The sequence below is a fragment of the Argiope bruennichi genome, chromosome 1 (assembly GCF_947563725.1).
Source record: "Argiope bruennichi chromosome 1, qqArgBrue1.1, whole genome shotgun sequence".
NCBI lineage: Eukaryota > Metazoa > Arthropoda > Arachnida > Araneae > Araneidae > Argiope > Argiope bruennichi.
Window position 1 is genome coordinate 137,410,561 of NC_079151.1, and position 12,512 is coordinate 137,423,072.

A 12,512-nucleotide genomic window follows, 5' to 3' on the forward strand; every position below is an offset into this window, starting at 1 on the left:
TAGATGTTTTTTGTAAAGACTTAAATTGTATTTCTATAATCGTGCAGAAGAAAGATGGGGTTATTTTCATTGTGTTCATGGGTTATCATGTTCTCAATGATGATATTTTGGTTTGAGGTTTTTGAAGCCTCAAAATTCGTAGGCAACAAATTGGCGATTTATCGCTTTTGAAGCATCAATTTTTCGCTTCTAGGGTTAATAGAAAATAATGCAAAAGTTTGTCACTTTTGGCGATTTATCACCAAATAAAGTTCCGACTTGATTGCCAAATTATTCATTCTCTGAATTCTTACGAATTGTCTTAATTTAAGTCATTATTAACCAGTTTAAACCATTTTGAAACAATCACGAGACTATCAGATTAAGCAAACAACGATATTTAGAAAAATTATAATTTTTTTTCTTTTTTTTTTCATATCTCAAAATCGGTCGAGCTCTAAAACTTTGTTTGCTAGTTAGAAAAATTGAAAATGAAAATTTAAAAAAAAATTATCAGAAACATTTAGAAAGATAGAGACCGATAAAGAAGTCCCGTGATTGTTTCAAAGCGGTTTAAACTGGTTAATGACTTAAATTAATTAAGACAAATAATGATTTAAAAATAATAATGTTCTCACATGATAACTTGAAATTTCAAATCGTAGATTTCATTTTTTTATTATCATATATTTGTATTAAATATTGTGAAGTCGCTAAGTATATTATTTTTGTTCTGTAAACCAATCTTCTATCATTCATAGATCATAAAATAAATTTAAATCCTATGCTATTTTAGTCAAACTATGAGAAATATATTTATGACTTTTTAGAATAGAAAATTTTTATTTGCAGATATTTCCAGCATATATTAATTATTTATTTTAAATTAATTACTATCATTCTTTTATAACTGAATATAAAATTTTGCTTAACACATTTCCTCTTAAAATCTCATTTTAGGACTATCATAGCATTTTTTAAAACATAAAAATTTTTCTGAACATATTCCTTGATAAAGTCATCTTCTAAAAGATTGGATTAATTGCTTTTGTTTGTTCATAAAAGTTTTAAATTTCTTGGGTTTCTTGATCTAACTATTATTTGATTACTTCATTATTTTGATCCTGAAATATATTTTATTTGGTAGTATAATCACAATAAAATAGGATTATTTAAAACAATTGAAACAATAACAAACGGCTATGTTTTTTTTTCTTTGAAAATTGTGATAAAAAGAAGTTCTTTATATACAGATGGAAGCTAAAACTTTTGTTTGAATGCGTGATATTTTCAATATGTGACTTCCTTTGATCACGCAAGCAACATTTGTTATATAGTCCATTTATGAAGACAATGAATATTGGACAATATGATAATATATCCACCTGATATAAAATATCAGATACCCAAAAATATCGCCTGACACAGACTAAAAGTATCAGGTATTCAGTATCAGTTTTTGAAACTGGACTTAAAGCGATCGATATAACCTAGTCTTCCACAGTCTGAAACTCTCCTACCTCGATATCACTATGAATATTAGTGATGTTTTTTTAACTACATATATTTCATCTCTTCCCATTACTGCACTTTATCATAGGTAATGGTGCACATATAACTCAAGAAATCCCAACATCTTCCATACTGCCTGTAACATCAAATACTTACCTTCCAGTTTTTCGCCCATCTGTCAATAACTGTCAAAATCAAAATAATCGGAACATCACTGAGAAGTGGAGCACTTCTTCCTATGAAGCGAAATCCTAATATGAAATCAGCATTCGTTTCAGCCTCAGCTATAAGTCCCGGTGCAAGTATGGGAATAGATACCCATTGAGTATCCGGTTTCAATCAGATGGGGAAAGAATCTTTTACAGACCGTATAAGGCACAGAAGTATCAAGTAAAGATATCAAGTATAATCAAATATCAAGATAGATCAACCTGTACTTGACAGAATAGAACTGCATATACACCCATCCCTACACTGAAAACGTGTTGACAGCCACTGATGCGAATTCGATAGCTACATCCATTTTCTGCTTGTAAGTATCTAAATTATCTTGTATATTCATTCCTAGAGTATGTCTTGTTCAAGTCATAGAGTCTGTCTCACAACCTCTTCTGAATTAGCACAGAATGCACAGAAAGTTCGCACTGATTGATTGATGGCTTAGATGTCATCCATTTCTCATGCGATCAGAATGATCTATTTTTACATGAGATTGTTGAGAACAGAGGGTATTTACGTGAGGAAACTGAGAATCTGCATAGAAAATATTTCATATGGTATTGAAAATGTCTCTCATATTGATGTGTCACATGTCTCCATGAGAAATTAAAAAGGGCTGTTTTTGTTCAAAGAAAAGCTTACAGTTTTTTTTCTGTATTTTGATCAAAATACTACCTCCTATCATTATTGACAAGGAAATAATAATTATTTGTAATTAATACAATTCTTTTGAATGATTCTGTGTTTATACTTCAGATCATTGAAGTCTATTCTAGAGAGTTCAAAGTTACCCAATGCACATCCTTCCGTATTCAATGACACATTATCTTATTCTATGCCGAGAGAACACCTCTTGACTCATCCAGCAACAAATGCAAGGGATTATCAAGTCATTATAATATCCAAGATTTTTATCCCGTGATCATGCGAAGTGACTTCATATCAGATTACTTTAAGGTTATAAACATAGATCACATGTTTGCTTTGTTGTTGTTTTGTTGTGACTTACTGCACTTTTAAAGCCTGTTGACAGTTATCTTCAGCAATTTAAGCTGAGTGAGCGTCTCTTGTTTTTTCAGTAGCGCTAACTAGGGCCAAGAGTACGATTTAGCTACTTCATGCGTCACATTCGCTTGCACAACCCCTTTTTACAGCGGGACATATTCACTTACCTCAGGGAAGACGCGCATATTTGCTTTAAAATGGTACTTTAAAACAGGAAAGACGCGCATATTTGCTTTAAAATGGTACTTTAAAAAAGAGAGAAAAAATAATGTAATTTTTTTTATTTATTTCATATAATAATTTCTAAATTATGAAAATTTTAAGCTGAAATTTCAGTGTGAAAAATATTTCATACATACACTGAGTAAACATTAATAATAGTTGAGTAACACAAAAACATATCATGAAAATACAATAATTCCATCTACAAGATAAAAAAAGGACCAAATACAAAGAATTTAAATTTTATTTCCCTCAATGACGAAGACTTTATTTGTATCTTAAAAACTTCTAGTAACTACTTGAAACGTAGTTTCAATACAAAAACTAGAAACATGCCAATTTTTACCTACATCACATTTTCTATTTCACGAAAAAGTTCCACTGCCACGCTCCTCTCAAATATTTTCCATCTAACTTTCTTTTGGCACCACTTTTAATGGTAAGTCTGTTAAAAATACAAAAATTATAACAGTAAATAATTTCTCATGAAAGTAGAGTAAAATAAATAGAGAATCTTCAATAACAAAGAGGTTTTTGAATTAAAACGTATTTTAAGTGCATAGTATCATAAAATATTCTGACAGAAATCCAAACTCAGGGAATAAAACAAAAATTGCTTTGCTTTAAATAACATAAAATAGTGAGAAATATTATATAGTTCATATGCATAGCTCCAAATATGTTTATAATAACTACATATACTTTAGTTACAGCTAATGAAAGCAGATTTTTGTGAAGCTCTATGTATTAATTATTATAAACGTAATTTTACTTCAATATAAATCTTTAAATATTCATAATTACTCACATTTGAAAGTAACTGGCTCACGAGATTAAATGTCGCTAAAATTTTCTATAAAATATTTTATGAAACATGGCTCTAACAGCTTCTTCAGGCAAAATATTTTTAAGCTTCAAATTTCGATAGTTAAATATTAAGTAATTTTAGTAACATTACACCGTTATGCTCATTACATTTCCCTAATTTTCTGTCATCTCTCTTAAAATTTAAACTTTAAAAACAAACCAGAATGATTAAACTTTAATTAATCCAATAATTATCTCACTATATTTAACATTTTCATTGCAGTTATCTATTGTGTGTCATTGGACGTGGTTAAATGGTCATGAATATGGTTTTCATACTTATGGATATAAATAGCCGCCTTCTGCTATTAGATATTCGTCCATGATATTGCCGCATTGAAGAAAGACAGTCGAATCTCCATGGCCGAATGGTCATGGCACTGGTCTCATGATCGAGACCTGGGTTCGAATCCCGCTGGAGTCAATGCGATTACTAGTATATGTAAATACTTAATTCCTCGATTTTTTGTTTTCCTTTATTTCATGTTCCAGATGATACTAGACATTTCTTTAGTTTACCAGACAGGTGTTCTGGACTTTTCTTACTGTCTCCAGAAGAGTATTCTGGAACTTTCTCTGCTTATATAAAAGCAGAAGATTTGTCAGTTACTTTATTCTGAGTTCAGTTAATAAATTGGTTTAGCTCTACTTCTTGTGTCTGTCATTTAGTTCTATACTAAAGTATCTACGTGACAATATTAGTAGCAGTTATTTACACTTTCGACCAATTTTTATGAATTTCATTTTATAAGATCAAATTATCCTTTGATTTCGGAAACGTAATTCCTAGCCATTTCGGTGCATAATTATTCATCTAATAAAAGTTTCTATTTATTACTGCGAAAAATAAATATATCACATTATTTTAAATTGAATTTCTCCGAAAAATTAATCTACATCTTTACTGGTTGGTAGATATTTTTAACAATCAAAATCAACAAATGAATAAATATAACATAACATATAAATAAACCCGCCTTGAATAATGCCTGACAAAGACATCCGAGAGCAAAGGATTTAAGCGCCATTTTAAATTATGCTTGCACAATAAATATAGAGCATTCTGACTTGTTTATTATGCGCTCATAATTTCAAAAATCAAGTGAAGAAAATGGTCCAGTTGTTCAGATTGGAGGTTGTGCAAAAATTATATTTTACAAATTCTGTAAAAATGAAGGGTAGGGAAGGGCAGGCGACCACTGACGATGCAATTGTCATGAGCTTTCATTAGGTCAAATGTTTGATAAAATTATAAATGTTGAAATCAGTTCAGTAATTGTGACTAGTGAACTCATCCTCAGTTTTCCCTATTAAACAGTTAAACTTTGTTTTTGACACTTTTTTCCAAAACGCAGATAGGTGGCGCAGCCACGTAACTATTGATGATGTATCAATGAGTTATGAAACTTCATATGAAATGAAATTTTTATAATTGACTCGGTAGTTATAGTTGTGAAATTCTGCTGTAAATCTTTCCCATAAAATGTAATAATTTCTTCTATATGCTGAAGTAATGGGCTATTTTTCAAATCTTCCTGTGAAAACGAAAGACAGTGGAGAGCAGCTTACCATTGATGATACATATTGAGCTAATGAGCCTTTCATATGAGATAAATATTGGAGAAATTATACTAGTGATTAAGTCTGGGAGGTTTGTTCATTTTTTTCAGTATATAAATTCTTATATTTTAACAAGATTTAACTAAGTAAGTAGAAATAAAGTTTATTCAAAAATATTTTTCTGTAACTTTGTATTCAGAACTAAAAGAATTCTTATAATTGTCGAAGACATTAGAATAACTTTTGAAGTCATTCTGAGGAAAAGTTATATCTTACAATTGTTAACGTGAATTGACCCTGACTGTAGTAAAATAACTGAAATGTATACTTACTGCTGCTTTTGGCGGACAATCTGTTGGTAGAACGCAAGGGCTCAAGTATGTGGAATCCAATTGAACGTATCCCGTTAGGCAACCACACCTCAGGACTTTGGCCTTCTGGCAGAATATAGGATATTTGTGGCATCTCTCGCCACAATCAGCGAAATAGCCGTAAGTCTTGTTTCCTTGGCAATCTCCTCCGAACTCTGCAACAACATCAACAGACATAATCACTTATGTATGTAATAAAATGCAGGTAGATTATAAAGGAATTTGCATGTTATCTTAAAAGAAAACAAGACAAAGCACAGCTTTGCTGATCATCGGAAATTAATCACAAATCCACTACTTCGACCCTCCTAAGGCACACAGATAAAACTGAAAGACCGGACTACCGCGACAATAACACTGGTGGGAGCAGTCCTAAGGGCTATCACCAGCCATGGTACAATCATTCCCGAGGAAAGTACGTTCCATCATCGATGGCAGATGGCCAACCACCACCGTTCTCTGTCGAGAATCAATCACCATACCGGAAGCTTGTCATCCTCATTTTTGCGGTGGCCCTGTAGTGGGAGTTTATCGGAAATTTAAAAAAAAATAAAAAGTTAAAATTTAATCTAAATTCAATTCAAATTATGCGTGTTCAATGTGGGCTCATTGAGAAATGAGAAACATATGGAAGTGGTGCTCTAACTCATTAGATTATATTTTCCGTATGTCTGGTGTAAAGATTTGTAATAATGTATAAATGCCTTCATGGAGATGCTCGATTCTTTCTTCTGAGACTAAATCAATCAGCATGAGTTTGTTTCCTCAAAGGATGTTAATAAAACCAAAGTATGCATATCTGCTGAACATTGATAGAATATAAAATGAATTATCGTACTACTTCAATATTCTTCATATTTTTGAGGGGTTCACAGTGGACACTTATAGTATGTTGAATGTTGTGTTTATGTTGAATTTAAACTTTCAACTATTATGTTTGATTCCCGATGGATAGCAAGGCTGTACAGCTGTACATATGTATTTGTTTTGTTTCCTTTTAACAGAACTGCAAATTTGGGATATTCATTTATAATCGTCCTATATTGAACAATTGAACTTATCTGGATTTGCTAGTAACACTTTGATGTTGGAATAGTAATAAAATTAGTCTCTTCACTTCTAATGAAGACAGCAGTTAAAAATAATGAAACATTTATTACAGTTTTAAAACTAAGCATTTATTGCAATTTTAAAAAGTGAAAAAAAAATAGCATTATCAAATATTAGGATGCAAATAATAAAAAGTTAAACAATGATTTTAATCTAACTGTTTTGGAATTTTAATCGCATTCATGTTTTAAATGACTAAATGCGAATTATCTTCTTGTAGAATTCGGGGATTTGACTTCTTTATTGTATTTTCAGTCTCTTTGTTTTGCCTTTCGAATTAAATAGTGATAATTTCTGCTCTTTAGTATTTCAATAAAAAATATTTATATAAAAAAACTCTTAATTTCATCAGCAATTAATTTTTACTTTTTAATTATTAAGAAGCATTCATGATTCATTATTACAAATTACTATGAAATCTTGCAATCAATATTTTTTCCAAATATCTCTCAAATGGTGCCTCTCATATGGAATCTATACAAGTAAAAATTAATGCATTAATTAAAATAATATAAAAAATTCATTGTCTTTGAAGTAATTGATTCATTTCATGAATCTAAAATAATTGGAAGGGAATGCAAAATCAATTACTGACCTCTGATTCAGAAATTTAAGTAAAAGCATCTAGGAAAGAATTGTTCTAATATCAATAAAATTACAATATTCACATTTAGATATGGTATTTCTTAAGTAGTTTCAATCCATAGCTACAGTTGATGTTATTACCTCTTTGAGTGATTTTCATAATAAATGAGAAATTAATTCATGGTTTAAACTAAAGTTAATTCCAAAATAAGATAACCCAATCAAATATTTTGTTATGTTGTTAAAAATTTAAATTTGAAAAAAAGAGCTGAAATTCTTGACTGAAAAATCTGTCATCCAACTGCAAAACAACGAACTTTTGACAAGGAACGAGAAAGAAGCATGAAACAAAAAATTTCAATAAATAAGAAGCGTTCAAAAAGTTTTTTAAAAAAAATGTAAATCAAGTTTTGTTAAGCAAAATTTTAATATACAGGTTTATATCTCAAAAAAAAAGAGGAATTATTTTCTTAACTATTACAGTTAAACACATACTTGCAACTCAAAATTTCATCTCGAAAATTACTCAAAATGTAAAACTGTATTTCAAACATTTTTCAAATAAAGTGATGAAATGTGAGAAAAGGTTTTCGATTGTACAGAAAAAAATTCAAGCAAAAGACGAATGCTAAAAAAATATTTGAATGTTTTTACTCTATGAGGGAAGTATGAAAATTCAGTTTTTAAAACCTTTTATTATCGATTTTCACAAAAGCTAAACTTATTTCAAACAACTTTTCATTTTAAGTCATGAAACTTCGTAACTGGAAGCACGTGCTTAGGCACAATATTAAAAGAAATAAAAGTTTGTTCAACTCTTTTAGGACATTCTGCATATGTAATCAAGGTAATAAAAAAGTACAAAAAATTAAAACATAACTTTGAATGCGCATATATTAAACTTTAACTACATATGACATATAAAATTTTGAAATAAGCATATTACTTGAAATAAGTATTATGATCCCTCAGTTTCAAAAGCATAAATTTAATTAAAATTCTTGAGACACTTTTTTGTCTTTTTAATCAATTTAAAACTTTATTTCACACTTTTCGTGCACAGTTATAAGTAGATCATACATTAATTATGTTATATTTATATTACACACTACAATTTCAAATGGAATTTGCTTTAACTCCACGATTTGTTTCAATAAACCGATTTGTTGCAATTTACCGAATAAAATATTGCTTGCTTCAAAACTAAGATGTTAATGCAGTTTCCATATTTACGTCCTAAAATTTTCCTATAAGTTATTTCATTTCTTCTTTGTGCAGGATTCTAAAGTAAATTGAATGATTTATTGCATCGATAGAAAAATTATGTGATTCTTAGAGTCCACATAACTGGCTTTTGTTTATGAAAGAGACGAAATAGTTCACCAGTACGCATCTTTGACGTCTGAAGAAATCCAATGAATCATATTTTTTTTATCTGTTTACGTGATCTACAGCGTAGGTATGCGCATTAGATCACGAATCTAGTAGCAGCGCATCTATGCGAAAGTGCTTCTCTACGCAGGTAGCTAAGAGAAATACCTGCGCATCAAAATTATTTGATGGTATTAAAATTGGACTCACAAAGAGTAAATGAATTAATAATATCAGATTGCGAACACATTTCATTTTCAAAATGTTATTTTATAAAAGAAATGAATAGTTTGAAAGTTACTTTAGTAATAGAAAATTATTTCAAATCATAAATTTTTGTTGAAGCCTCATTAAAGTGACAAACTTTATGGGATAATAAGATTTTAGAATATTTAATGAAAAATTCTAATGAAGCTCTAAAAATGAGTGATATAACTTTCTGATGAATCAGCAAGAAATCAGCAAGAAATAATGTAAATATTTACGTCTATAGTCCATAATCTTTTAGCGTAAAAGCCATTTCTGGTTTAAATAGTGGATAATTATTAAGAAAAAAGAAATTCTTAGGAATAATTTTGCTTGAGACTAATAATATATATATTTGCTTAAATAATAGAATTTCATTTACTTCACCTTTCTAACAAGAAATTCAACAATTTTTATGACCCATTTATTAATAATTTACAGTTTTTAATAAAAAAAGAAGTAAAATGGCTTATTTTTATACATCTGTTATCATTGTACAGTTCGCAATTGAATTATACACATATATATCACATAATAAAACATAAATATAATTTTCATTCCACATATGTACATAATTTTAAAATAATGTGCATATAAGTATTTCTTTCTCTTTATATATAATTGCAAAAATAACATTTTAGAAGGTTCACATTTTGAAACATTCCGTTTTTCCTCTCTCTTTAATTGTTCTTTCTGAGTTTTATGTATTTTGGATGTCACATTCAACCATAAAAGAAGAACAAAAGTTTTGCAACCACTTATGTAATCAAATTAGGTAAATAAATTATAAAAAATATGTAATACTACATTGTCCTGGACAACAAGTCTGAATCTTTTTAATTTTTTTCATCAAATGTTTTAGAAAAATAACTGAAATTTAGATGTAATAACAAAACTTTATTTCTTAAATAATACGGTATTATTAATTTAATTTTGAATTAGCATTATGTAGTATTACGTTAAAAATGATATTTCTTTAAATCAAATTAAGTGTTTGTATTAAGATATTGATTTGATGCATTTATGGCACTCAAGATTTCGATTCTGTCAGGATTCGACTTCAAAATTTATATGAAAATATGAACCAAATTCAACAATAATCATTGGGAGTGAGTGCACAGATGCAATTCAAACAAACATGAAATATCTCAAGCTCGAAAAGAATGAGAACAGTTGGTTTGAGAAAGATGTATCTTCATTTGAAAAGTATGTCATACTAATCACTTCGTAGAAAGATACTATAATATCCTTTTAAGTATTTATATATTAATAGGAGATAAAGTATAAAAAATTACGATTGCTGCCACTTTTTTTCAGATTTTCAACATGATTACTTCTTTGAGCTGATCGCTATGTTATTTGTAACATAGAATTCTTTTGAAACAACACATTTCTTCCAGTACTATCATATCAAAATATTTATGGAGTTGAGACTAATATAAGAAGTATAAGATGACTAACTGGAGTAATCTCCTTAAAACTTGCTCGAATTCTCTTATAATGATTTTAGCCCTTTCCAACCACAGTAAATTTAAGATCTTGTTGGCGACATTGGCGAATGAAATATTAATTTTTGTATAAATCCAGCATTTTTACTGAATCTATTAAGCGATCTTACACAATTTGTTTTGACTATAAATCCCTGGCATATGATTAACATAAAAATACCCGAAAATTTAATATGCACTTTGAATGTCTCTTTCCTGGCCGATTAAAATCAAATTTGACATAAAACTACTATCATAGTCACAAGATCATATACAAAGTTTTATTTATCAATTCGTGGCATTTACGTACGTGCCAAAGCACAAACTGACACTATCAACCTTTTGACAGGTTTGATTCAAAATTTTATAAGAATTGACATTTTATATGCTAAACCTGTGCACCAAATTTTATGTATCTAGCTTTATATGTTTTATTGTTATTGCACTCAATTGTACTCGGAAAGCCGGATAGATTTCCTCTAAATGGGTTTCGTTTAAAATTTGACAAAATTCTACATATTTAGCATTAAGTCCATATAGCAGATTTCGCCTGCCTAGCTCATAGCTATACGACTAGTTTTCAACTATCGGGTACATAATAATTTTAAAAACGTGTTTTTCAGATTCATATCATTCCAAAACTTGGAGATATATCAAAATCTTATAAGTTCTATGTGAAAATGGTTCCAGCTGAAATTGAAACATCTATGTTTTTCTTTGAAAATTTGGAGTACGCAATTTTGTTTCCATAGCTGGTCAATGCATTACGATCACAAAAATAAATTTTAATATTAATAAATTATTTCACCTTTAATACTGTAATACCATTATGTAATCAGAAGATTTATTGATATTGTTTTAGATTTCGAAAACTTCTAAAAGAATAGTTCCTAGTAGAAGTGATAAAAATAACTTTATGTGCATTAAAAATTCTGATGATTTTGATAATATACATTTTCACCAATCTTAAAAAGAGTTTTTAAAAAAAAACTCTTTTAAAAATTAATAATACTTACTGTGTTCTACATCTACCGCTGAATAATTCTGTAAAGGTAGGGTTGGTGGAGTAGGTGCTTGTTTTTCTGATGAACCTGCTACAATGACAACAATCAAACTTAGAACAAGGAGCTTCATGACGACCGGTGCGCTTTCACGACAGAATTTTAACAAATACTACACAGAACACATTTCTTCCAGCTATTCAGTTCTATCAACAACCATAAAAGCAATACATTACGCCATCAAACGCTATAAATTCCTAGATAAAATGATAACATATTTTTTTTATTTCCTTCTTCAAATTAATTATTTTTTTCACTCAAAATTACATAAAGTAACATCAGAAGAAGAAAAAGAATATTGATTGAATAGGCAACAAAGCATAAGCAAAGAGTTTTAAGTGCCTATACTAGCTGAAAAGTTCATATTCAATATGCTAAACAATGGATACTAAATTTATTTTGAATTTTAAACGTGAAGATTTTAGCTCTTAATAGTCAACTTAATGGCAACAATAAAATAACCAACCAAAACACCGCTTCTACAGATTGTAAAGTCTTAGATAAAAAAAAATATTGATATTTGCTCAGAGGTCATAGGATAGTAACAAAAACAATTAGGATATAAGTCGGATTATTAATTTATTTTTGCTTTCAGTGAATTCTGTTTATATTTAAAACATTTCAGCGTTTGTTGTTCTGACTTATAGCCCTTTACAAGCCCGCTGACAGTATTTTTTTTTGGGTGGAGGCATGGAATTCCACGAATATAATTATAAATGTCACCTATTGTATGAAAATTTAAGGGAAATTAGGCCTGTTCTATTTCTTGCGCTCATTCACATTGTAATTAAAGTTTTGCGATCAGTGCGTTAATTTTAACTATAGTTGTTGTTGTTTCTAATGGCACTTTAGAAGTCAGTGATTAAAAGAAAAGGGTGCATCTCTTGTTTTTTCAGCAGCGCCATCTAGGGCCAAGA

General features: G+C 29.3%; 1 protein-coding gene across 1 annotated transcript; it reads right to left on the bottom strand.

The window, feature by feature from the left end:
* Positions 1–3,163: 3,163 nt before the first annotated feature.
* On the bottom strand, positions 3,164–11,758 carry LOC129969242 (uncharacterized). The gene is made up of 3 exons (XM_056083744.1): positions 11,551–11,758; positions 5,697–5,890; positions 3,164–3,382 (listed from the first exon to the last, which is right to left on the bottom strand). Exons 1-3 carry the CDS (start codon positions 11,666–11,668, stop codon positions 3,371–3,373), a joined length of 324 nt encoding a protein of 107 aa, XP_055939719.1. The 5' UTR covers positions 11,669–11,758; the 3' UTR covers positions 3,164–3,370.
* Between the last annotated feature and the right edge of the window lie 754 nt (positions 11,759–12,512).

Bases quoted from the DNA above. Each gene is read 5' to 3' on its own strand.
- LOC129969242 (XM_056083744.1), bottom strand. From the start codon at position 11,668: ATGAAGCTCCTTGTTCTAAGTTTGATTGTTGTCATTGTAGCAGGTTCA. The intron at 5,891-11,550 runs GTAAGTATTATT...ATGTTGTTGCAG, and splicing joins AGCGGTAGATGTAGAACACA to AGTTCGGAGGAGATTGCCAA.